The sequence below is a fragment of the Crocodylus siamensis genome, chromosome 2 (assembly GCF_052110815.1).
Source record: "Crocodylus siamensis isolate JL-2025a chromosome 2, ASM5211081v1, whole genome shotgun sequence".
Taxonomy (NCBI): Eukaryota; Metazoa; Chordata; order Crocodylia; family Crocodylidae; genus Crocodylus; species Crocodylus siamensis.
Window position 1 is genome coordinate 227,953,267 of NC_143396.1, and position 25,747 is coordinate 227,979,013.

Sequence of the window (25,747 nt, forward strand, 5' to 3'; positions counted from 1 at the left end):
CCCGTATCTATCAGTGCCCCATCACTTCTCCAATGCCAGACAATCAGATAAATCAGATGCATTCTGTGAGGACATAGAAAATATTTACCACTTGCAATATGAGATAACAAATATGTGACCAGATTAAAATTGAAAGTGGAAGGCACCAGTACCAGTAATCAGAGAATTAAATCCCACAAAGTGCAGTAAGCATAAAGGGACAGTATCCCGAACTGGTAAAGGGGATACCACAAACTATTAACTCAGGGGACAAGACACCAATATACTGCATGAAGATAGCTATTGGGAAATGAAATGATTTTGTCCTAAGGAGGAGTCCTTTATTGATAAAAAGTTTGCCTGCTGAACATATATATTTTTATATTAAAAATTGCTTTATGAGATGTGGCTTTACCAGAAAAGGGTACTTGCAATACCTCAATAGTGAAAAGCATCAGAATGCCCCCAGGCTGTGAGAAAACTCAGTGTACAGTCACAGCTTCTCTTCTGCCCATTCTAATGTGTACAGCAATTGGTTAATACCTAACACAGTGGCGAACAATAAAAACATTGTGTGCACTGCATATACTGAATGTATATTGCATGTATATTGCATCTCTTCCTGGTATCTATATAGTACTGCATCTGTATGATGGATATGCTATATGGGCTATCACTGCATGCTTTCTGTACTGTAAAAACGTGCTGCATGTATTGCATGTTAGCTGCATACTCTATTCTATTTCAAGGGCTCCTTTAAAAGATAAGTATTCATAGTTTCTACTGGATAAGTTATTCTTCACTTCCCTTCCTAAAAACACTGTTGTGTAGTGTTGCTGGCGCAGAATGGCTGCCGCGTTACACCCCAGAGGTCGCTACATTCCAGCAGTGGGTGAGTGATCCCTACATATACAGTTTGTAAAGTGCTTTGGGATCCTTTTGGATGAAAGGCGCTATATAAAATGTAAGGTATAATTATTATTCATTCATTGTCTTCTATTCCAGCCACACACAAACTCTGAGAGATTAAATATTAATATATTTTAAGAAGAGATTGCATTCTAGCTGCCAAATTCAGGTACAGATTTTGAGCACCCACAAGGTGAAAGGTGCTCAGGGCTTTTGGTCGGGCCCAGTATTTATTTCAGTTTAGTCTCTTCTAAATTTTCTTTTCCAAACAGGTGTGATATCTCAGTGGCATAAGCAAGTGAACTTTGACATCATCAGCTTCTACCTTCCTCTTAACATTCAAGATATTCATGCAGCTAGTCCCCAGTTCCTCTAAAGGGGGTTTAACAGATAAAGTTCTATGTGTAGGAAAAGAAAAGAAAATCCCAGGTTGCCTTGGAATTCAAACAGCAGCACACAATTCTGCTTTCTCCTGAAGCATTAATAGGACACCCCCAGACAGGGGACTGAATGGTAGCTATAACAATTTGGAAATGAATAGAATGGATTGCCAAATCTCAGAATGTCTGTGGAAAATTGCAACATTTTAAAACTGAATGGATGTCTCAAAAAATATATTTTCAGGGGGTTATTTTTAACATGTGGTGCTTCTGAAACCAAATACAGTGCAGGGAACTTGGTCCCTCCTAAGTTTAATTGGCATACCATACTTCCTTGCATACCACACACCCCCAAATAAGACATGCAGCTTGTTTTTGAGAAGGCAGAATGAAGAAAAAAGATGTTTATGTATGCATGAATAGAGCAGGGACAGCGTCTAAACTACTGTTCACTCATCCTCCCCATCCTGCTTAACCAAGAGCTGAAACTGCTGCTGAATACTGGTCTCCCCAGGTGGAGCTACAGTTTTGAAAAAAAGTTAACAATAGTCTGCAAGGCTGTAAAATAGGAAAAGAGTAGTTAAAAGACAGGAACATTTCAGGTGGAAGTTTAGGTTGATTAGTGGAACATCAAGACAATTTAAAAGGAGAGGTGATCATTAACATTTGTAGAGTGAAGAACAATGAACCATTAAGTCAACTAACTCACTCAGCTGCTTCAGTAGAAATGCCACTGCTGCTGGGAGAAGAAATCAAAGCGGGAGCAGGAATCAAAGTCGGGTGTTTGTATTTCAGATAGAAAGTCAGCTTCCCCACTTACGAAACGTACCCTAATTATGGGATGCTGATTGTGGGGGAAAAGCTGTGTAGGTATGTGATTAAATATGGTAACTATTATCCATTTCATGGATGCTTTTACTTAAATAGGACAGTTATAATTGTTGACTCCAGGAGCTGGGCAGTCCAAGATGCCAGGTGAGCCAAGAATCTGCAGTCCCAACCCTAGGACACTCTGCATAGTGCTTCACACCCTCCCCCGCCAGCAACCTGGCCTGATGAAGTCCATCCGAAGATTTCCAGGTTCCAGCTCCATATTACAAACCTGGGATCCCTGAGAGTCCAAGTTTAAGCTAGACTATATGGGGCTTCCAGATCCTGTACTGAGAAGCCAAGAGCTGAGCCAAGGTTAGAGCCAATGTCTTTACCAGAAAAGCTTTCAGACTCCCAGCTGTTTTGCACAGAGTGGTAAGTCATGGGTCCCAGCCCTCCATAGCATACCATATAGGGCCACCCTGAAGGCCAGGCTTCCCAAACAAGTTTCCAATGCAAAACTTCCACTGAAATTAACTGCCCGTGATACTAGTGCAAGATTTGATGTAGCAGAACTGATTTTCAGAATGGCTATTGTCCCCTAATAGCAGACCAGACAACTGGTACATCTTGCACAGCAATTGCTAAAAATATTTTGCATATCATGCTTAGTGTCTTTATCAGGAATTCTCTCTTCCTGTAACTGCCTTTCCCTACAAGACGCATGTGCTTTAATACACAGTACCTTTCCAAGCTGGCATGACCCAGTAGCTAGCAGTACGGTTCCACTGACAGGATTAGGGGAAAACAAGCTTAGATAGGATTCAAAGAGCTAAGTTAACTGGACTGCAACCAGAGAACTAAGGATCTTAAGCATTTAGAGGCAGATTCTCCTGCCACTCGGTTGGAGAAGCTCTCAGCTTGTATAAGGTTTCTGCACAAACTGTCCCATCCTAGCTTTCAGGGCAGGGCTGATCTAAGCTATCCTGAGCCAGGCTAGGACCATACTGTAGCATAGAAAATTAAAAAGCAGACCCTAGGCCAACTCTAACTGGTGCCCAGAGGGTAGTCTGCATAATTAAGGAGCCATAGCTGCTCCCTTACATTATGGGACCGTGAATGGATCTTTAGGAGTAGTTAAAAAAACACAGCAGGGATGGATAATGTTGACTTTAATTCAACCTAGCATGTGCCCATAGAGCTATAACCAGAAACAGAAAATATAGAGCAATAACAAATACCCAAACTAGCTGATTTTGGAGAAGACTAGCCCGCAACAACTTAGACTAAATAGGCAGTGGTCATATACCATAATTTAGTGACACTTACCAGATAGGAGTGCTAGTTTGCAGTAATACCCTTAAGAATACAGTGGTAAAGAACAAGTGGGTATGGCTGGAAATAAAATGAGTGATAATTTTGCACACCTGCTATTGAAAGTCACATTACACATCCAGTTTCCATTTGGTATAATAAGGCATGATTTTGGTGGTATTTTCTCTTACTTTGATGTCTACTAATTTAAATGAAATTTTGGTTTTTCTTTCATTTTTTTGTTGATGTTTCTGTGTTGACTTTGTGTTTAACTAAGTTATTTTTTCCTTCATCGATATTGCTTTTTAACCTCATTTCATATTTAACTTTGTTAACTTCTGTTACTTACATTTGCCATGTATCTTTTTGTGAAAAAAATCTAATAAAAAGAACAATTAAAATGAAGCAAAGTAAAATTACCCTGACATCTACAATGAAATATAACAAAGAAAAGATGGGCAGGATTGGAAGCTCTGTGTCTCTGGAAAATTGCTTACTTCAGGAACAGTCTGGGAGGTGGCAACACTGTTTTCTGATACCGGGCAGACATGTCTTAGTTAAGACCTGGTTCAGTACATGAGCTCAGGATTGCCCATCATGCAAGGAACCACAAGTTGAAGCCTAAACTAATAGCTGACTGAAGTGCCATTTGTTTCCTCCCCTCAGCAGAAAGATGTACACATCCCAGATGTCAGCCTTCTTGTGTGGGTGGAATGAAGCTGAGAAGCATTATCACCTCGGAGGAGACTGTTCTCTGAGAAACTGATGTTTCTGGTTTGCATTGGGAGGAAGTAGATGAAACTGATAAAAAAAAACCTGGGTAAATGCAGGTGGGGGGTGAAAGGGACTCGATCCTGAGATACCACTAGAAGTCCAACCTTTATATGCAAGGAGGGTGGTGGAGACCATGGAAATTAACTCCCGTAGTATTCAGACTCTTTGTTCTGTGTCAATCTGGCAAATGGGAGCCCATTTTCTGAACTCTGGAGCCCTGTGCACCCTCTCTCCCTTCTCCCCACAACCACAAATTTGCCCATAGGAGTGATCCTGCTCAAGTAAGTAACTGATAAGAGTGCATGTGGTTGCTGATTATTGCATGCTTTTGTTGGTTAATGTCTGCATGACAGATGAAAAGACTGAGCTCTGTGCTGGCCAGAGAACATTAACATAGTGTGAAACCACAAATACGAGACATAACGGCTTTTTGTTTTTAAGATGAGTTCAGAACCTCCTTCCAGTTTCTCAGCTCTAAGAATTACTGGCTTGGTTGCATACTTTGTTAGCAAAGAGCAAGATCAAGAGAAGAACACAGCACACAAATGTGCAAAACCCATGCTGTTCTCTTTTCATGTAGAGTCTGATGTAGTTTCCTCTCATTTGGCTCCTTGCCTGTCCAAGGCAGTTCAGTTTAATTGCTGTATTCCACTTCATTAACAAACTGAATGTAAGTGGAATTTTAAATTTCAGTTGAGGAGATCTCAACCAAGGCCCAGCCCCAGAAGATGTCAAACATTTCATGAGACACACTACTGAGCACACGTTACTTCAATAGACTTCAACAAGAACTGAAGCTGCTTAGCACCTCACAAGGTTGAGCCTCTGCATGGCATAGCTGATCCAACTGTAAAATGGACTGTAGAGTCAAGAGTCAGACGCTGAACATAAATTGTGAATGTTTCTTTAAAGCTTCCCTGAAAATCTCCTCAGGCTTACTCTACCTTCAAATCACACACTGTTTCAACATTAGTACCATAATCTGTTGGGTTTTTTTAACCACACTAGAACAATTGCTAGCTAGAGTTCAGAGATAACAAACTCACGCTGCTGCAGAAACAGAGCCGAGTACTACTTTTATCCTTTTGCAATGGACATGGGTTAGATCGGCTCTTAAAACCTACAGGAAAGTACAGTTGTTTACAGCTGAAAAGGGAACTTGCACCTTTTTCTGTCCAGGCCTCTACACATGCATGCTAATACTGCAATATGATGTTTGAGTTACAACAGTCTCTTTAGTTGTTGCCATCATAAGAACAGCTTCTAGAAGATTTCTTTTTAAAGCTTTAGCCCTTGTTAAAAGTTTATAGACAGGTCCCCGTCTATTTTAGACTTAAGTGGATCAGTATATGCAGAGTGAAATGTGTGTGTGTGTGCGTGCGCATGCACGCGCGTGCGCACTACCTAAAACCAGCCAGGATTCATTAATTTTCTCCTGGAACTATACCATGTTTGACTAACTTCTCCTTTGGTGGGTTGAAGTGAGGTAGGAATGTGTGAGAAGTGATACAAATTGCAGGAAAAAAACTATACTTTGTTTGTAATCTTTAGCAAGGAAGTGCAGATTCATAGTGCCAGACTTTGCCATCCTGTCCACACTAAGAGCCATACCCTGCACTCCTTACTTAGTTAAAGATCGCATTGAGCAAATTTGGGCTAAGTAAGGACTGTGTGATTTTACTGAAAATATCCTTTGGAGCTTTTATCATACCTAATTGGAATCATTTTAACCGTATCTGGCCTCCAAAAAACAGTCTTGCTTCTGACTGCCTTTCATATTTATGCTGGACAAGTCCCAGAAAGAGCATATGATACCGGATGATCAACTCAACATAAACCCATACTAGTGGACACCTTTTCTATAAATCTTGAATATTTATCTTGACACGTACAGTCACTACATGCACATGTAACAGAATTTATGTGAGCACTCAGCTTTCGGAATCCCATTCATCAGTGGAGCTCGGTGACATCTCCAAGTGAGGCGATGAAACTGACCCATAAAGGTGAACTCCACGAATTTGCAGCCAAATGTAAGAAGCACATTGCAGTTAATTCTCAGCAGGGTGTGCACTGCCCACCTCTGCCTGTCCTGAGGAGCCCCTGTTGTGTGGGGGTACACAAGTGATTACAACACAATACAAAAGTGATTGTGCTAAATACACACCAACCCCATTTTTGCACATCTGGCCAAAAGCCACATTCCACAAACAGAGAAGGGTGGATTTGGAAGGGAGGTTCTGACATAATGCAGGAATAATTTGCTTTGCCAGGTGCAGAGCCACAAAGGAGTTGCCTGGTAATATATGTTTTATATCTGTCAGCTAACTCCAAATGCAAAATGCAGCAGTCAGGAACATGACATGGATGTGTGACTTTCCCCAGAGGACTTTGGGACAATAAAACAATAAAGGAACTAAAAAGGAAACAAGTAGTGTGGGCCAGGCCCTCTGCTGGGGCAGATCACCAGGAAAAGAGTGGAATTACGCTGATTTACCATGGAGTTATACTGAAGATTTGGCCCAGTATTTTGGCCTGTGAGAGATGATATTTTGGTCCCCTGTTGTTCATATTCAATGCAGGAATTTTGTAGAACTGAATTCTAGAATTTCTAGAATTGAAAGGGAATAAAAAGGATTATTATGAACAGAGAAGTCAAAATAACCCCTAGGATATTACTAATCCCCTATCCTTTATAGATGTTCAAACTCAGACCAAAATGTTATGGCTGATCCCCCATCTCTGCCTTGAGATGAACCAAAGCTGCACACCTGAACACTTTTGAACTTTGGTACCATTCTCTTTCAGATCAGAAATTTTCATTTTGGGCACAGACAGAAGTGATAATTTTCACCCAATCTGGCCACAGAAAGCAGTTTATAGCTGTGACCAAACACAAGTGTGCAGTTGCAAACAGCTTCAAAAATGGCTGATCAGGTGAAAATCTGACCCTTCATTGCAAAACAGAGCATCTTCTGTAACTTCTGTCTGCGCAGCTTCCTAGCCTCAGGCTGTTTTCAGAATGGGAGGGGGGGAAAGGAGCAGAGGAAGTTTGGTTCAGAGGTTTTTCAGCCCCCATTTTGAGGGTGAGGGTGGGTGTATCGGAGGCTGTGTTGCCCGCCCCCCGCCCCGCCCCAAGGGGTGTGGGCTCCAATTTACCCACCCAACCCTCCAGAGTTGGCTGGAAAACCCCTAGAACAAGCTCCCTCTGCTAGCTAGCTGCAGGCTCCAGCCTTACCCAGGCTTATCTTCCCATGCCATGCCTGGCACCTGATAAGCCTATATTCCATTCCTGGCTTGGTTAGAGACTTCCTGGGTGCATCTACACATGAAATTAGTATGCCTGAATAAACCCGAATGCAGTTCTTGCCAGAGTTTATTGCTCCTGGGTGCAGTGTTTATGTGTGTACGTAGGACTGTGGCACATTGAACTAGGATGGCACAGCCCTGGCTGGCAGAGGGCCCAGGGGGGTCAGCCTGCCAGCTGGAAGCTGGTCCACTCTGGCTCAGTGTGCTGCAGAGGTGCTGGCTGGGGCATGAGAATGTGTCAGTGCAGGGCTAGCTGGCAGGCAGCCCCCACACTGTAGCACCCTCATAACCCAGCCAGCCCTGATCAGTCTAGATGTGCATTGTGGAGGAGTAAAAAGAAGCATAAAATCAGAGAAAGTTAGGGTTGAAAGGGACTTCTGGAGGTAATCTAGTCCAACCCCCTGCTCAGACCAGGACCATCCCCAACTAGATCATCCCAGCCAAAGCTTTGTCTAGCCGGGTTTTCAAAACCTCCAAAGATGGAGCTTCCACGAACTCTCTGGGTAAACTGTTCCAGTGTTTTACTACCCTCTTAGTGAGAAAATACTTCCTAATATCTTATTTAAACTTCCCTCGCTGCAACTTGAGACCATTGCTCCTTGTTCTGTCATCTGCCACCACTGAGACCAGTCTAGCTTCATCCTCTTTTGAACCCCCCTTCAGATAGTTGAAAGCTGCTATTAAATCCCCCCTCTGTCTTATCCTCTTTAGATGAAATAAGCCCAGTTCCCTCAGTCTTTCTTCATAAGTCATGTTCCCCAGCCCCCTCACCATTTTTGTTCATAGATTCATAGATTGTAAGGGGCTGGAAGGGACCTCACAAGACCATCGGGTCCAGCCCCCCCTGCATTAGGCAGGAAAGACAACTGGGCACAGGTGACACCAGCAAGGTGACCGTCCAGTCCCTCTTGAACATTTCCAGGGTAGGTGACTGCACCACCTCTGGAGGGAGTTTATTCCACAGCCTGGACACCCTAACCATGAAGAAATTTTTCCTAGTGTTAAGCCTGAAATGGTCTTCTAGGAGTTTGTGGCCATTACTCCCGGTTTTCCTCAAGAGTGTCTTGGTAAACAGTTGTTCGCCAAGTCCTTGATGTATTCCCCTGATGTAGCAGTAAGCTGCTACCAAGTCTCCTCTCAGCCTTTGGTCATCAGTGAACTTGGCCAGTGAGCTCTTCACCCCCACATCCAAATCACTGATAAAGATGTTGAAAAGCACTGGACCAAGCATGGACTCCTGAAGGACACCACTGGCCACTTCTCACCAAGACAGCACAGATCCCACCTAACTTCCTCCCACCTAACTAACAACAAGCAGTTAAGCCCGCAATCCTCCAATATTCCCATGAGAACATCGTGAGATACCAGATCAAAGGACTTTTGTTATCCTCCACTGGACTCTCTCCAATTTGTCCACATCCTTTCTGTAGTGGGGTGCCCAAAACAGAACACAGTACTCCAGATGTGGCCTCGCCAGTGCTAAATAGTACCTGTGTCAGACAGTACTGTTCTACAGAGGAGTTAATTAGTCTACTCCAGTATAATAGTGCCACACATGTAGACAGTGATGCTTTACTAGGGAGATACTTAGTGAACTTGGCAGTAAAGCACACATGTAGATCCACCCCCCACCCCCTCTGTGTGAATTTGGACAAGTCACTGAATCGAGCCATAACTTGCCACAGGGGTGTGAGGAAGATAAGTCTGTCGATAAGCTCTGAGGATCTGAGCCATTAGGCTATTGATCTATCAGATTAACAGGTGCAAGCCATTTTAAACAACCCATTTTACAGATATAACAATTCAAAGGATAATTCCAATCAATTGTCATGTTAAGAATGAATGTTAGAAAGGTACTCTGAGGTACCCAAACAGATGAATAACAAGTATTTTTGGTGATGGAAAGAGAATCTAAGGGTACAGACAGAAGTGCAGCTCCCCGCTATAACAGAGAAAACTTTGCAGGAAGCGTTCTGAGTTACAACAATCTTTTTGCCCATGAAAGGTTAGAGCTACTACTGACAAACACTGCCAATAGAAGAAACCAGCTCTTAACAACAAGCCCAGGCCCAGGCTGTGACTACATCAAAGGTCATCAAAGGCTACTGATTTACCAGCATCTGGTCATCTTCTTTTGTATAGTGTCAGTTATCAACTTCCAAATCTATGAGCCACTCTCTGGTATTATCACTCAATATAGGGATTCCATCTACCCATTCTGGGCATTTGTAGAGATTGCAGCTCTCAATTAAATGCTGTGCTGTTTATTGGATTCTACACTCACACAGGGGACTATCCAAGGTGTTCATCTTGTGAAGGGTTGTTCTGAAGCATCCATATTTAGATCTCAATCTGTTCAGCTTGGCCCACACTCTCTGTCAAGGTCATGCCCCAGTGGGGGACTTGTTTGGTGTTGGTAAAAAACACTGTAGAAATAGGTCTGACATTTCCCAGTGGTGGGTCCACTCTTTTGCTGCCTGTAGGTTTGCTTCAGTATCCCTAATGTCTTCCAGGAGCTTCTGGGCTTCATATAGACATGGTTTACAACTTCTAAATTGCTTAAGCCTCCATCTGTTTGGGTCTTTATCTTGCAGTTGATAGAGCAGGTGATTTTCATCATCTCTTGCCTCTATTGTCAGTAATGATGTTACGGTCTGTCTTCCATGTCACTTGGCCTAATACCCAAAAATACAGGAAGTACATGTTTGTGTATAAGTTCTGCAGCCAGTTATGAGTCTCAGCACACTGTTAAGTATAGTGTCGAGCTTTTTAGTATGACAACTTCTGGACCATGCAGGAGCACAATATTCTGTTGTAGCATATACCATTGTAAGTGCGGTGGTTCTGAGCTCTTTGAAGTTGGCACTCCATATCATGCTGGCTAAACATCTTAAGGGAATTACCCATGTAGAGACTTTACTACAGACCTTTTAAGTGTGGTGTTAGGTGAGAGAACAGTCTAATGTGACTCGTAGGTAGGTTGGGGTATGCTCATATAGGGAAGGATGTGGTTGCCTATGCTGATACTCAGCATGCTCTTGGCTTGACAATTATTCAGGTGGAAGAATAATGATACTGATTTATTGATGTTCAACTTTAAGTGCCATTTGTGGAGTCAGTGATGAGATCCATGTCAGTACTCAGTGTCTTTTCCAGTTCTGTCATGTGTATTTCTCAGGCTACTATTGTCAACATAAATGTATTGCTTAGGTATTGTATGCGGGAAGTCTGAGATATATACATTGAAAAGTATTGTAACACTGACCCTTGGAGGACTCCATTCTTCAGGGTTCCTTGTCCGGAAGTGAGTTTGAATGATCTTCTGGAGATCATGTTCATGATGACAGCGCATAGCTTGCAGTCAGGCATCATGGAGTGCAATTTATATTTGAGGCCTTGATGCCACGGCAGTGTCATAGGTGGCTGTAAAATCAATAAAGACCATACCAGTTTTCTGCCTCATTTCAAATCTGTTTTCTATGTTGGATATAAGTAATGTAACTTGGTCAGTGGTATACTACTTTTTCTGAAAGCCAGCTTTTTCTTTTGGGAGCTAAGGATCGATGATGTTCTCTGTTCTATTCAGGATGATGCTCTGCATTACATGAGTTTGCATGCAACCCAGAATAGTGAGATAGGTCAATAGCTCTTTGGATCCTCTGGTTGTTCATTGAATTTCAGGATAACACTGATATCAGCCTTTCTCTACATGTTTGGAAGTCTGTTACTTTCCAGGCATTTATACATGAATTTCTGAAGCCATCTTTTCACTGTGGTTCCAAGCTTGATAACATAGTCTGTAAATATCTTATCTGAACCAGCAGCCTTGCCAGTCTCGATCACTTTAATAACTGTGTCAAACCCATTGTCAGAGATGGGGCAGTTAAATTAAGACTGGTGGTGGGTGATCTAAGTTGTTCATGAGTCAGATTTGTAATCATTTTTCTGTGTTGCTTGCTTGAGTACTGGCTGTTGTTGCAGTGTTTTTGCGATGGAGTTTGCTGACACAGGGCAATGTCTTTTTTTTATGCCTTTGCCTGTAAGGCAGCTAACGGCCCCCCATGCTTGTCTACTCAAGTGAGTCATATCCAGTCCTACACAGTCTCTAAGTCTACTCCAGTGGGTCATATGCAGTCTCTATGTTCACCTCCATCTTTTTCTCTCCTTGAAGCTAGGCACCACTAACTCTGCTGTCAGTTTTTTCTGATCTGCCTGGCATTGGCAACAGCAGTCTCCTCCTCCTTCCAATTTAAACAAGGACACATTCAAATCACTGTTAGTATGGGCCCCTCCATCCCCCTCAAATTCATACCCCACCTCAGAATGGGCCCTTGAACAAGATGGGGTGTTGGGAAGAGAATGCCTGTGTTGCCATGTCTCAGTTCAGGAGCTGCAACACGCTTGTGCTTTCTGCAAGGCAGTTTTCTTCTCCCTAGAATTATCCCCCAGCAACTGCCATCACTTTCCTTGCACCAGGGAAGCTGCAGACTTGAACTAAACTATAAGTTTAATCTAATAGTCATTTTACCAAACCAAATCTTTGTAGGGTTTCTTCAAGGAGCTGCCCAAACCAATGGTAAGACCAACATGTTAAGCAAAATGTAGAATCCAGCTGCTGTATAGATTCTTTACTGTTGTTATGGAACAGCTGGAGTAATGATAACAGCTAACGTAGGAGTTGTGAAAGCATTAACATTACCACCCTTCATGTTCTGAAAGCCATTTTCTTGTTTGAGTAACATTTTCTGGCTTTGAGATCTGCCCAAAGGTGATTTTAAAATATATTGAGTATGATTTGGCTGATTTTATAGCAGGAGAAAAATCAAATATATATAAAATACATTATATATATAATATAATACATTTTATATATATATATATAATTATATAGACTTTATTAATTATATAATATAGAATATTATTGTGCTGTTTAATATATATTAATAATATATTATATTAGTGTTGCTGTTTAAAATTATATATATTTATATATATAATTATATATATTTATATATATATACATACATATATATATAATTTTAAACAGCAGCACTTCTGGGCTAGCTGCTGGTCAGTGACTAATATCTGGGCAGGAATCAGTCCTTTGCAAAATGAAGTGCATTTACCAGTTCACTTTAAAATTAGGAAAAATTATGAAGCTTTGAAAACCAACCACACTCCAATCATTTTAAACAGTAGCAGTGTTCTGGGGGTGTTTTTTTACAACAACCTGTTGACCTTTGGAAGGATGGCAAATTGGACTGTGTTTGCATATACAACTTACTTATTGGTATAGTTAAAAATGCACATTGTCATAAGAAGTCAAACGTCTGTCCTTAATCATTTTACCTATTGTTTACCTACTATTCCAACCTATGGTTAGGCAACATCAGACAATGAAACATTTTTCTCTATTGCTGACTTTGCAAACAGAGTTTAATTAATCTGACTTGCTTCATTTTACCTAATTTGACTGCAAATTGTGTCTAGTCAAATCTACTGTCTCTTCCTGTTTTTGTGGCTCTTTTTTTCAGAAAGCAACAAATTATAGTAACATAAAAAAACCTGCCAGATACAGCAGGAGTCTCCTGCAGGAGTGTACCTTCCATATTTATTTCAATAATGATAAAAGGAAAGTATCATTGTCAATCCCCTTCCTCCACCAAAAAACAAAGGGCAAGGAGATCTGGCAACTCGCATAGTACCTGACCCTACTTATCACTTCTATTTTCAAATCTGGCTAAATGAAAAGTTAACAGCATCCCTTTAAAAAATTCATCTCCTAACAAGCACAAAAACGAGGTGTAATTGATATAGAAGTTTACTGCAGTGAAGGAGAGTGGGGATCATATGGGATAAGCCAGTGAAGCAATTCAGATATGGAAGTGGCATCCTCCAGCAGCTACCCTTGATCCCACGCTTACTGCAGTCCGTGGTCAAATTCCTACATGCTTTATGTGGTCAAGGATCATAGCCCTGAACTGCGAGACTCTTTTCAGTGCTTTGGAAGGAATGAAGGACATGAAAGGGGGAAGCAGGGGAACCAGAAAGGAGGAGTTGTCATGAGACAGTGTGAAAAAGTTCCTCACCTTGAGTGATTAAAACACCTCTAAGGGTCCGGATACACAGCACACTGACACCAGTGTTACTTGCCTTTTCACAGGGGTAAACAAGGAATGGACACACAATGCGACTTAAGACGGAGAGGTTAAATACCAAGAGCCCTGTAACATCCGATGTACTGCCTTTGTTTAAGCACTGGCATTGGCAGGAAACCACATACTCCCACCACCGCCCTTGGGTATGGCACCTGCCCCCTGCATTCAGATATCTTTGCAACCTTTCAGCCATTTCAGTTTCCTGCTCTCCGTTATCAGTCACAAAACCAGCTCGCCAGATCAACTGACTGAGCAGTCTGGCCTCTTTTTCCTGTGCCACAGCTTAACTCACATGTTTGGCTCTCTCTTTTTCTGCTTGTTTGTTTGTTCCTCTAGGGAAAGTCTCTGGCGGGCAAGCGCCTCACAGGCCTGATGCAGTCCTCCTGACAGCTTCAGCTGAGCGAGCCATTGCTGACAACCCTGACGAACAGCTGCGCTCAACCTCCGCAGAGGATGTTTCATTTTGGGGAGAATGGGTCACAGTGAGAGAAAAAGAATGAGAGCAGAGGGGAGGAAAAATGAGAGCAAGATGGAGAGATCAGCTCACTGGAGGTTCCTCTTTTCATAGTTTACATCAACACTTTCTTACTTGTACAGCTTTATAACAGCACTGAGTTCTCTAAAGGTACTTTGCTTCCTACTTGGTTTTGGAGGAGCATGCTGCACTGTATACAGAAGGTCAACAAGGCAGAGGGCTTAGTATCTTATTATTTAAGGAACCAGTCCTAACTGCAACCTAGAGAAAGAAGAGCTGAGCAACATCAGTATTATCCCTTCATCTCTTCTCTCCCTGGTACAAACACGGCTCTAACTGAAACCACTCTTGTCCCCACCACCCACTTGTTCCCTTTCTTGTGGCCATCTGGATCCAATAAAATATCTACCAGAAGCTGCTTCTCCTGCTCAGAACAAAATGTCTAATTCATTTCTGCTGCAGACGGAAGCAATTTCTTTGACTTGATATTTTTTTTTATTTCCTCTCCTCTTTTAAAATAATGGTGGGAAAAGCACTTCTTTTGGCCTGCGGTCCTCTCAAGGGCAGGTGGCAAAAGTGCATGCCCAGATCCTCAGCTGAAGTCAGTGGACCTTAACTAATTCACACCAGCTGATGATCCAGCCCACAGAGTCAAACTGATCACAGTGTAAATCCTCTGACTTACTGGAGTTACTCTGCATGCACATCAGTGCGAATGTGACTCTACCCAGTGGTCACCGGGCAATGTTTGAAATGTATAATACACATGTGCGCACACACATCACCACACAGACACACACATGCATAAAGTATTTAAAGGTATTATACTGTATTTGGTTTCCTATTTATTTAAAGATTTTTCTATGCTTATGCAATGATTATTTTTCAAGTTTTATTCTAAATGGATTGAATTGAACCTCTTAGGAAAAACACCAAATCCCTCCAAACATAAAAGGTGAAGTCTGCCCTTGTTTCTTCATATGACACTGTGTTGACTTAATTGCAGTTACCCAAAATTCACATGGGTGTAACTGAGAGCAATATTCATCCTTTAGAGAGGGGAATCTCATAGGGTTGGAGGTGGCTCAGAAAACTGTTCTGAATCAGGCAGGGGTTTGGGTGCCAGATGAATCTTTCTAAACAATAGTGGACACTATCTTGCATTCTCAGATATGTCACTCCAGTGGGAAGTGCCATTTCTAAGAATGAAATGACAGCGTAAGGAAAATGGGAATTGGATGAAGCATTGTGTAATATCAAGCCTAAGCGTACAGTTTGAAAAGTGATACAATAGGCCTCCCAAAACTGTTCTCAGTAAGATCTGAGGGATATGTCAGGGAGGCAAAGGAGGGAGGAGGAGGCAGTGAGGAAGGATTTGAAAGAACTAACTGAAGTAAAGATATGTATTTGTCTAATAATAAAATCCAAGTCTAATAGCTGCAGAAGTATAAAGCAACCTGTATTCACTTGCAGCATATTGTCAAGATATAAAACCTCCCCAAAACCAACCATTTCCAAATGTGACTGAACTACTTAGCTTCATAAAACACTGCCCTATAAACAATGAGCTATTTTGAAGTTCATGAACCAGCAAGTGGTTCAGAACTGGATCATACAGAAGAGCACATCTTCTGACTTTCATTCCTACCAAGGCAAGTTCTCTTTTTGTGTCCCTGGTAAAAAAAAAAACTGTCATAGGTCCAATCCTGCATTCTTAATTAAGCAAAACTGTCTATCTATGTATATCTAGCTGGCTAACCATTATATACTTCTGAAGCATGTCACCCCAGTATCCAGTGTAAAAATTAAGATACCACCATTTCTATCAAAAAAAAGATTTCCCGTTCCTTCCTTCCTTAGTGAAATGAAATGTCCCACAAGCACTTCTTATGTCTTCCAGGTAGCTCCTGCTAGGTTGCAGGATACATCAGTGGAAGTTTTGCTTAAGCGAGTTCTGGATGAGGCGCTTTGCCTGTGAGAGTGCATGGTAGAATTTGGAAAAGTGATATTTGATATTAAATAGTATGCTAACCTAGATCCTGAAACTGAACTCTTCCAACTTTACAGAAATGCTACATATCCGCATGTGTGTGCTGATGGCCTCTCACCCTTTGGATGATGTTTGGCCACCCCAAAAAATCTTACATAATTCTTCCCCATGTCTAGTTTCTGTCCTCTTTTCACCCACTCAGCATAGGCACAAACAACTCAATGTCTAGCCACATGCTCTCATGTCTGCCTCCCAAGGTATTCCTAGCCATTCCACTTGAAAATAAATGGCCAGTTGTTTCCAGAGTGTGGGTGATGATTTTTCTGTGAAGAACCCAAGATCACTGGCACACACCATTGGAGTTTGATAAAAACCAGTCTTTCTTATGCCCCAAATTAATAATACCTTTGTATGACAGCTACTGCATGGTCTGTGGACAGAGGCATCTCAGTCCTGCCCCCTGCACCAGCGTGACATTACCAGTCAGTCCCCACAGAGTGTTCACAAGGAGGATGTCTATGGAAAAAAAGTCATTGAGCACATCTGAATTTTCAACAAAGAGCAGGAGAGGAGGGCCATGTCTGTTTTTATGACCCCTTATTCTCACTGGATTCCTGGCACTAAGGTGGGCCCTTCTGCCCCAGAAAGATGGGTCCTAAAAGTGTGTGAAGCTGGAGCAGCTGAGCAAAGGTACTCTGCCCCACTGGACACATTCAATGCCTACAGACAAGGGTGGGGAGTGCTCTCCTTACACTTCCTGGTGATCCCAGATGTTAGCAAATATGGAGGGATGAGGGAAGTCTGTCCTTGTCCTCAGTCAGGGGCATTTGAGTCAATATTCTGTTTAGGACACAGGCAAGTGTCTTGTAAAAGAGGATCCATGCTACTTCTTCCTCCTGCCCCCACCTCCTTTTCTGCAAGGCATTCTTGTAGACAGGGCCAAATTTTACCCTTAGGAAATACTCTATATATGGACAGTGTAAACAGTATTTTAAGTATGGAAGGAAGGTTTACAGACACTGGGAGAGTGCCTGCATGTATACACTAAATGTTGAACAGCTTGCTAGTTAAATGAACACTCATGCAACTTAATCTGCTCAGTAATATTTAGATAATCAGAGAGAGCTTTGTATTCTCTGGAGATCACAGAGCTTTACACTTAGTTTTTTTGAGTAAACTTCTGTAAAAACAAGCAACATAACAGCAGACATGTCCTCTTCATGGGGACACATATGAACCAGCTGCTCCTTGTGTGTCTGTCTCTCTCTCATGAAGCACAATGGAATTTACATGCAACTACTTCTATATAAAATGTGTTCTTGATTTTTTTTAATGGCATTACTCATACTAAGTGCTGCTATTTGTTTCTGTTCAATAAGACCCTGCTGGGTATCTCAGACAGCAATCCTACTATTTTGCCATGTGTCTGGTGTCTTCCAACTACCTCACCGTTCTGAAGATAAGTTAGAAACCAGCTTTCCGCTCCCATGCATGCTCTTAAAGGAGTTGTTTCAGGGAAAGGCCTTATTCCATTTAGCAGGGTAGAGGGCTTTTTAAAATCTCAATAGCATGGAAGCCATTTATAAAGCTTCCCATCAATACAGGGCTATTGCTGTGAAATACAGCTGCAAAGAAAGTAATACTTCGCTACACAGAAGCTAAGGTGTCCAGTTGGTGTTGCAAGTAAGAGTGATAAATTCCATAAGATAATGCAGCCAGTGTTAGACTAAGGCAGTAATAAAGTACCCAAGGCTAATGCGGTGAAGTACTTTTAGTATAACTCAGTGCTCAGGTACCATGGACTACTGTAGTAAAGTAGTATTGGAGTAGAGCTTCATAAGATATTACAGCACACTGACATAAAAATATCAGGATAAATGTAGCAATAAGGTAACATAGGGCATTGCAGTAAAGTAGTATTCAGATAATGCAGCAATAAGTCACCAGGAGATGCTGCAGTAAACTATTCTGAGGATAATGCAGTTATAGGGTGTGCCAGGAAACTGTGGTACATTAGTAGCAGAGCACTGCAGCAATAAGATACCACAGGATGCGTTCATAGTAGGATACTGCAGTAACATCAAGATAATGCAAAGTAAGGTAATGTTAGGATGCTAAGATGCTGCAGTCAAATACCACAGAATACTACAGACAGACAATGAAGACAAAATATGCTCCTTTTCAGATCACACCATTTTATTAATTTGATGCATGGTAACCAGAAACTTTTTGGTGTTATTTATTTATCAGTTTGCTTCTAATAAGCTGGGACTATAGGACTCCCAAACAGAGCTCAATGATGCCCTCAAATAAACAGCTGAGTTTGTCTGATTAGTTAACATTTTCTGAGCCATATGCTGAAGTCCTTTGTTTAGTCCTTACTCAGGTAGAAGTCCCACTGGTTTAAATGGCATCTTTGCCTTGGTAAGGACTTCAGGATTTGGCTCTATAACCTGTTGGTTCGGGTGGTGGTTTTTGCATGCAATTACTTCTCTCTTGTGAACAACCAGGTACAGGATACCTAATTTTACTGTACTGTTTTCTGAAATGCACAAATAAAATGAGAGCCTGGAAAATCAAAAGCAATAATGGCCATATCCTGTTCACACACACATGCGCACATGCACACACATATTTCCCATTGAAATTATTGTGAACCCTGCATTCATCCAAAGAGAATTTGGCTTAAAACAAAGGAAAAGTTCTGAATGGCTCCACTAAAGACAAATACAGTGTCTCCCCAGTGAGTCTGGATTCCCGGTAGAGTGTAGTGTTTCCTATCTTTTCTTCTTTTTGATCATTTACACCACTTTTCTATTTTGTATTCTCAGAAGAAAGCATGACATTATTTTGCCACAAGGTGGCACGTATGATGCTGTGTGAATAGAATACAAATGCACTGGTTTCTGTGCACCATTGGGTCAAACACAGCCACTGCCATTCACAGTACCAGACAGATGCATCATATGTAGGGCCTCACTAAAAACTAAAGCAAAGACAGCATGATTGGCAAGACCAGCAGCATCTGTGTATTAGATAAATAGCTGGTATCTTGGGGTGGGATAAGAAGGCACTGAATAGCATGATCATGAGTGGCTCTGACTCCATGAAGCTGTCCTAGTATTATTGTTCTGCCATTTCTTCATGTCCCTAGACACAATAGCCTTTCCATCACTTTATGTAGTCTCCTCTATGTATAGCATAGAAAGCTATAAAGGTTAATGTTTTCAGTATTGTTATGATGCCTTTGGCTAGCCCTAACTAGGATTTTTAAGTAATAAGCAGGATTCCCATGTACTGCTTAATATAGCTCCTAGTAAAGTAGTGCAAGATAGGTTCAGTTATCATGATTTTTGTATTGCATGCTGCAGGAGATATTGCAGCTTCTAAGCGCTGTTTATAACCAGAGACTCAAAACAACTAAGTTGCTCAACGTAAGCACAAACCGTATGAACAATACATTATCTTCATGCCCACATTCAGTGTTTGGAAGAACTGCTTTGTAGTAAAAAGTAATCTTGGTACAGGAAAAAGTCAAAATTGACCAACTTTTTCATATGATATAGATTTAGCCTTCCAGTCTCTCATATCTGCAAAGCTCACTGCTAAGAACCAGAAAACCCTTAATCCTGCTGATAAGCTCTGAAAAACAAGCTTTCCAAAGACTGCCTTTACATTATGATCCTATTAGTTATATGCTTTTGACATGAATTTATGTTTCTTACCGTAAGTGTCAATATGGTAGCCTTCTTGACTTTGGAACAGAAGATTTCAGGTTCACTGTACCTGGACAGTGGGTATGATTATGCTATGAGCAGCACCATCCTGTGTTATGTTAAACTGAGCCCTCTCATAGGTTGGGGTTAGACTAGCAGGAAAGTTAAATATGTGATGATTATTTTATCAGGTAACTATACTGATCCTCAATGACAGACCATCTTGTTTCAGGTATGATGTTAGCAAATACATATACCTTTTTAAAGCTTAATCAAAATTCCTTATTTCTAGATCAGAGACAAACAGAGCTGAATAGGACCTCAGGGCTACGGACAGACATTCAAAAAGCCTGAGTTGATTCAGTCTTTGCAGGTTAGTCTAACCTGGCTAGGCTGAATCAGTTTGTAACTGTACAGACATCCCTGAAATGCAGGCACATGCCTGTAGTGGCTCAGGCTAGAAGCTGGGGGGGGCACTCAAGCAGCCCTCTCTCCCTTCCAGAGTGCTGAGCTGAAGCGGGGCATGGCCAGGCCCTGGCAGAATGCTCTGATTAAGGAGGGGTTCCCCCCTACATACACCCTGACCAGCCCAGCAGGGAATTGATAACACAGTGTTTATCACCCCGTTAAGAAAACAACAGAGGAACACTACCAGCTACCTGTTGATTCTGCCTTTGTCCCATCTGCCATAGGAGGGACCATAGCCAGCATGTGGTCTGCTAGCTAGTGCTGTGTGTCTATGTAAGGCAGAGGGGATGGGGCAATCCCTGCTTAGCAAGGAGTGGGGAGTAGGGGAGGAGGGGGAAGCCAGGCAGACACCTGCAGTCTCTACCAAGCTCTATCCAGGGAGCAGAGGGGAGGGGCCAACTCTGCTGTGGAGCAGAGATCCCTGCCCAGCCCAGAGAGAATGCTGGGATGTTGGGGGAGTCTGGTTTAACTTAAACCAGCAAGGTGACTGGGACAGATGTTGCATAAACTGGTTTGATCCTAATCAGTTAAGTCTGATAATACATTCAACCAGGTTTATCTCAAATCAGTTTCACCCATTTTCAAATTGGTTTATGTACATTGAACATCTGTTTTGTTACAGATTTAAACCAATTTATGATCATTTAAACCAGTTTATGTGTAATGTCTGTCCCTAGCCCAAGAGGTCAACTAGGCCAACTCCTGTTCAGGACAGTCTCGTTCCTTGTCTAAATTATCCCCCAGTGGTCATTGCACTATTGCTGAGTACACAGTGCATAGCTTTGCACAGACCTTGTAATGTCAGGAACTAAGTCAATACATCATAGCCCAGTAAGTGTGAGGATGATGATACCTTACACAATAAGAGGTTACAAATAAACCCTCAAACTATTCTGTTTAGCAGGGTTGTCCAATTGACAGCCCACAAGGGGTTAAGTTGCAGCTGGGCTCCTACCCAGCCATGCTGCTCCCATAGCTCAGGCTACAACATCAACCAATCTCCAAGCTCCCCCTCCTCCTTCTGGCTTTTGCTGGCTGTGCTTGCCCCAAAGGGTGGGGCAGTGTACAGTGTGGCACAGGGTGAGTCTGGAGCTGTGCAAGTGCACAATGCAGCAGCGAGTGAGGGGCATCTATGCAGTGTGGGGCTAGGGGGCCCATGGGTCACCCTGATGCAGCTCCTGGTGTGTTCAGCCTCCAGGTGCTTAGAAGTTGGACAGCCCTGCTCTACAGAAACTTCAATACCCCTTCAAGCAGCTGGGGTTCTAAAAAGCCTTGTTATATTGTTTTGTGGTCACGGTGAGCCAAGGACCAAGGCATGAAGCACTGCTGGCTTTTCTGTAGCGAAAGCATGCTGAAATGCAGCAGCAGAAAGGAATCCCAGCCCTGACATATAACCTAAGGCATCCAGACCCTGCGCAACAAAGGTGGTTATGAAGAGGACAGTTCTCTGTGGCTGCAGCTGACAGGACAAGAAGTAGCAGTGTTAAGTTGAAACAAGGAAATGTAGGACTGGATGTTAGGAAAAACTTTCTCACTATGAAGGAAATTAAACACTAGACTAGATTAACTAGGGAAGCTATGGAATATCCATCCTTGGAAGCTTTTAAGAGCAAGTTAAAACAAACACTTGTCTAAAAGGTTTCAACAAGGATGATCTTGCCTTCCGCAGGGCATTGGACTAGATGACCTCCTGATGTCCCTTCCAATCTACTTCTTTATGATTTTATCAGTGTGTGTGGAGTTCTTTGCTACACCCTTCCACTCTGAGACCTTTGTCCTTAGGAATTCACTCTGTGCTGCATCTAGGTGTGGAGGGCAGCCAGCTCCACACACTGTAGAGTTGGTAGAGTTCTGCCCCGCTGACACAAGAAAGATTTAGCAGCTTGTACTAGACAGTGTGGACCCTAGCTCCACAGGGGATCCCATGAGCCAGGTACATTAAGAGCAGAATAAGGGCAGCAAAGATGGGTCAAAGGATGGATGGAGTCTGTGAATCTTCCACAAGTGGGGTCCCTAAACCACTGCCCCAGTGCTCCACAATGCACTGGAAGAAAGGGATGGGAGAGAGAATGCGGCCTCTTATGTGAACACTGCTGCCTGGCCCTCCAGCACAGTGCAAATATGTCATGGCCACTGATTATTTTTGGCCTTAAACAGGCATGGAAGCCTGCTCAGGATTTAGACTTTGATATATCTGGGCAGGGCTTGAAGCCAGCTGGAATGTGCCAGAGCACAGCTGCGCCTTCTACCAAGAGCGAGGGGGTAGCTCACTGTCTGCCTAGACTGCAGGGAGCACAGAGCGTGTGCTCTGATACCTCAGCTCGAACATCGCAGCACCTGTGCTCTCTGCTCGCCTCTTGAAGGTAATTTAACCCTTGTTTATGTGGCTTTCAGAGGCCTCCTGGCTGTAAAGAAACAGCATAGACTACAAGGGACTTGCGAGATCCTACAAAAGCTGTGCTCAGCCTGGAGGTTCCACTAAGTAAAGAAAGGTTTGAATCTACCCGCTGTCCTCTGTGTGATCCGTTCCCACTGTCAAGAACAGTCTATTTCTTAATCTCCACCTACCCACAAGGTCTTCTGCCTCTCACTTGGCCACGCTGCAACAAGTTTCATCATTATTAATACTCTGAGAAGTAGCAAATTAGCAAACTGAAAAGTGGGGTGAAAATTATCATAAAGCTGGGGATGGGCCTGAGCTGTAAGCTTCTGATTTTGGATCAAGGACACTGAATGCCCTAGAGTTTGGAGGTGGTTCAATCCAGGGATCTACTGCTGATCTGAATGTATACTACATCTGTGTGTGAAGGCACACACTAAGACTTCAGAGGCTACTGCTGTAGGTCTCATATCAGCTCAATGCAAAACAGCCTTCCCACCTCAAAAATCTGCCTGTTTCCTCCCTAAAACCACACCTTTCCTAATGATAGCAGCTGTGGTCAACAGAGTGATTCAAAGTTGTGCCCCTTAACTTATCTTCCTGCAGTTTCTTTCTGCAGAACTCAGCATGTTGTTTCTGCAAGATTTCTAGCCTCTGCTGTCCTGGAAGCATGGGACAACTACCGGCCAGGACAGCTGATGCCCTTGTCACTCAGCCTCCCAGTTGGCTCATAGCAGAATCCATTTGGATGATCTGGGGAATCAGAAGAAGCTGCCTTTTTACTTGCCACCTGGTTGGCTTACAGCTGGGTCCATTCAAATGACCCAGGGAGTCAGACTGAGAAGGCTTGTTACTTCTGTATCTTTCTCCCACAGGACAATATGTTTGTTTATTTTGCATATCGTCAGGTAATTCTGTGGAGCTCCTCACTAAGGTTGCCGACAAGGTTCTTTGGGCAAATCTGATACCTTTTGTTAGACCAACTAAAACAGTTGGAAAAATTCTTTTTTGCAAGCTTTCATGTACAAGCACCCTTCGTCAGGCTGAGGAAACATCAGACACTTCTTCAGCCTGACGAAGGGTGTTTGTACCTGTAGGCTTGCAAAGAAGAATTTTTCCAACTATTTTAGTTGATCTAATAAAAGATATTGGATTTACCCAAAGAAATTTGTCTGCCTATGTCCTTAGACCAACATGGCTACAACCTGTATCACTAAAGTTGTGTCATCCCATCAGTACATTGCATCACCATATCATCCATGATGCCTACCAATTTGCCTCCTGGCATCCTGACCTTCTCTGCTGCCTCCTTCCCCTAGTAAATATTTCCCTTATTATAATCATGAGAAATGCCATACTGAGTGGAGACCACCGGTCTATGTAGCCCAGTATCCTGTCTCTCACAGTGTCAGATACTTCTGCCCCTCTTTTAAGAAAGTTGGATACTGTTTAGATAGGGTGGTCAGATTCAGATATGTCTGTTCAACCAAACTGAACAATGCTGTGCTTTACTAACAATGTTCTTATATGGGCCTATGGCATACAGCATGTGTGCCCCACATGCCCTATAGATGTCATGCAGTTAAAAATAAATGTGGAGGATTAGGCTTATCTTAGTCCCTCTATATATCCCAGGCCTAAAATATCCTGGGCAAATAACTGAGGCATTCTGGGAAAACCAAATGGGTTTACTGTGCTTGCCTACAGTGTTTCTGGCTCTGCTCGGTGCTGCCATTCTGTTACTTTCAGGGCAATTCAAATCATTGCCACAATGCATATGCAAATAGATTGTACCAGGGGAGGGATACATTTTCACCACAGTTAGGGTCCAATATCAGATATTAGATTTTCTGTATCAGGGTATTGACTGGCTTTGGGGAAACGTCCTCTAATTCCAGATAACTGGTGGCCTCTGCAGGTCTAGATCCAATCCAAAAACACTTCACGCATTTCTCAGAACCAAAAGAAAACCAAAGAGTTTAACGCTCAGAATAGTGCAGGTGACTGCAGTCATCGGGAAATGTCAACTCCCCTGTGTGCCTGGCCAGGCCCCTGGGAGCACCTGACCAGACTCACCCAAGAGTCCTCACCTCCTACCCTTGCCTGCCTCTGAACACCCAGGTACTGCCACCCTGAGACTGAACTTCCCTGCTCGCTCCCACCCCACCCCTAATCTTTTGCCCCCAGATCCTGCCCTAAGAACAGCCCCAGTTTCTAAGTGCTGTGCACAGGTTAATAGGCAGACAAGGCTCTTTGGGTGAATCTGATATCTTTTATCAGTCACTAAAAGAGACCTGTCTATGTCCTTAGACCAACACCGCTACAACCTACACCCCTGTGTCCATAGGTTAATGCAGTTTTACATAGGCCTTTAACACCCAGAGTCAACTACACTTTACACAAAGAGGCAAAAGGTCTGTTGTATTTGAACCAAGTGCTCTGAATATGGCATAATCATATACACAGTGAGGAACTGGTTGTGTGCATTGTTCTCTCTATATCTCGATATTACTGAACAGCTACAATGTGGCAACAGCACATTTTTGTATCCAGATAACACTGGTTTGGGAGTGATCTTTTGAACTCCCATTCCCAGGGCTTCTGGGACTCCTATGTGTCATAGAAATGATGTGTCCTGACCCCAGATAGAGCAAGCCAGTTTAGCAACCGTATCTTGGCTCCCGGCCAGAAGAGGCAGAAAGCGTCAGTCAGGGTGTCTCTACAGACCACTGTCATGTGACTCTTCCCCCCGCCCCCCCCATTCTCCCCCTTACTGACCAAGAAAACAGTTCCCAGAAAGCAACTATGTTGCTATATTAAGGTGTTTCTGTTCTTGGTGTTTCTTTGTTCCCGTGGAATCCTAAACAAGCCAGGCAGCGGAGTGTAAGCAGAACACCGTGTTCTCCGTGTCAGAAGAAAGGAAAATCCAAAAGGAAAGACAGAAAGCAAGCCATGAGTCTTGTGTTTGCATTCATCTCTGACATGATGGATTTTCCCCTTCTGGATAGCAGCCTTGGCATAAATAAAGCTGCTAAAGGCTTTTGTATAAAAATTCCCTTTGCTACCAATAATCATGGGGTCACAG

General features: G+C 42.7%; 1 protein-coding gene across 3 annotated transcripts in view; it reads left to right on the forward strand.

The window, feature by feature from the left end:
• Positions 1-18,913, forward strand: part of RGS6 (regulator of G protein signaling 6) — a 575,278-nt gene extending 556,365 nt beyond the window's left edge. For 2 of the 3 annotated variants that reach the window (XM_090033270.1, XM_090033271.1), the window contains one exon: positions 13,970-18,913. In XM_090033270.1, coding sequence (XP_089889396.1) covers positions 13,970-14,020 — 51 coding nt within the window. In that variant the 3' untranslated portion in view covers positions 14,021-18,913. Of the gene's footprint in view, positions 1-810; positions 872-13,969 lie in introns of all 3 variants that reach the window. The other variant, XM_090033269.1, reaches the window with a different exon arrangement.
• The last annotated feature ends 6,834 nt before the right edge of the window (positions 18,914-25,747 follow it).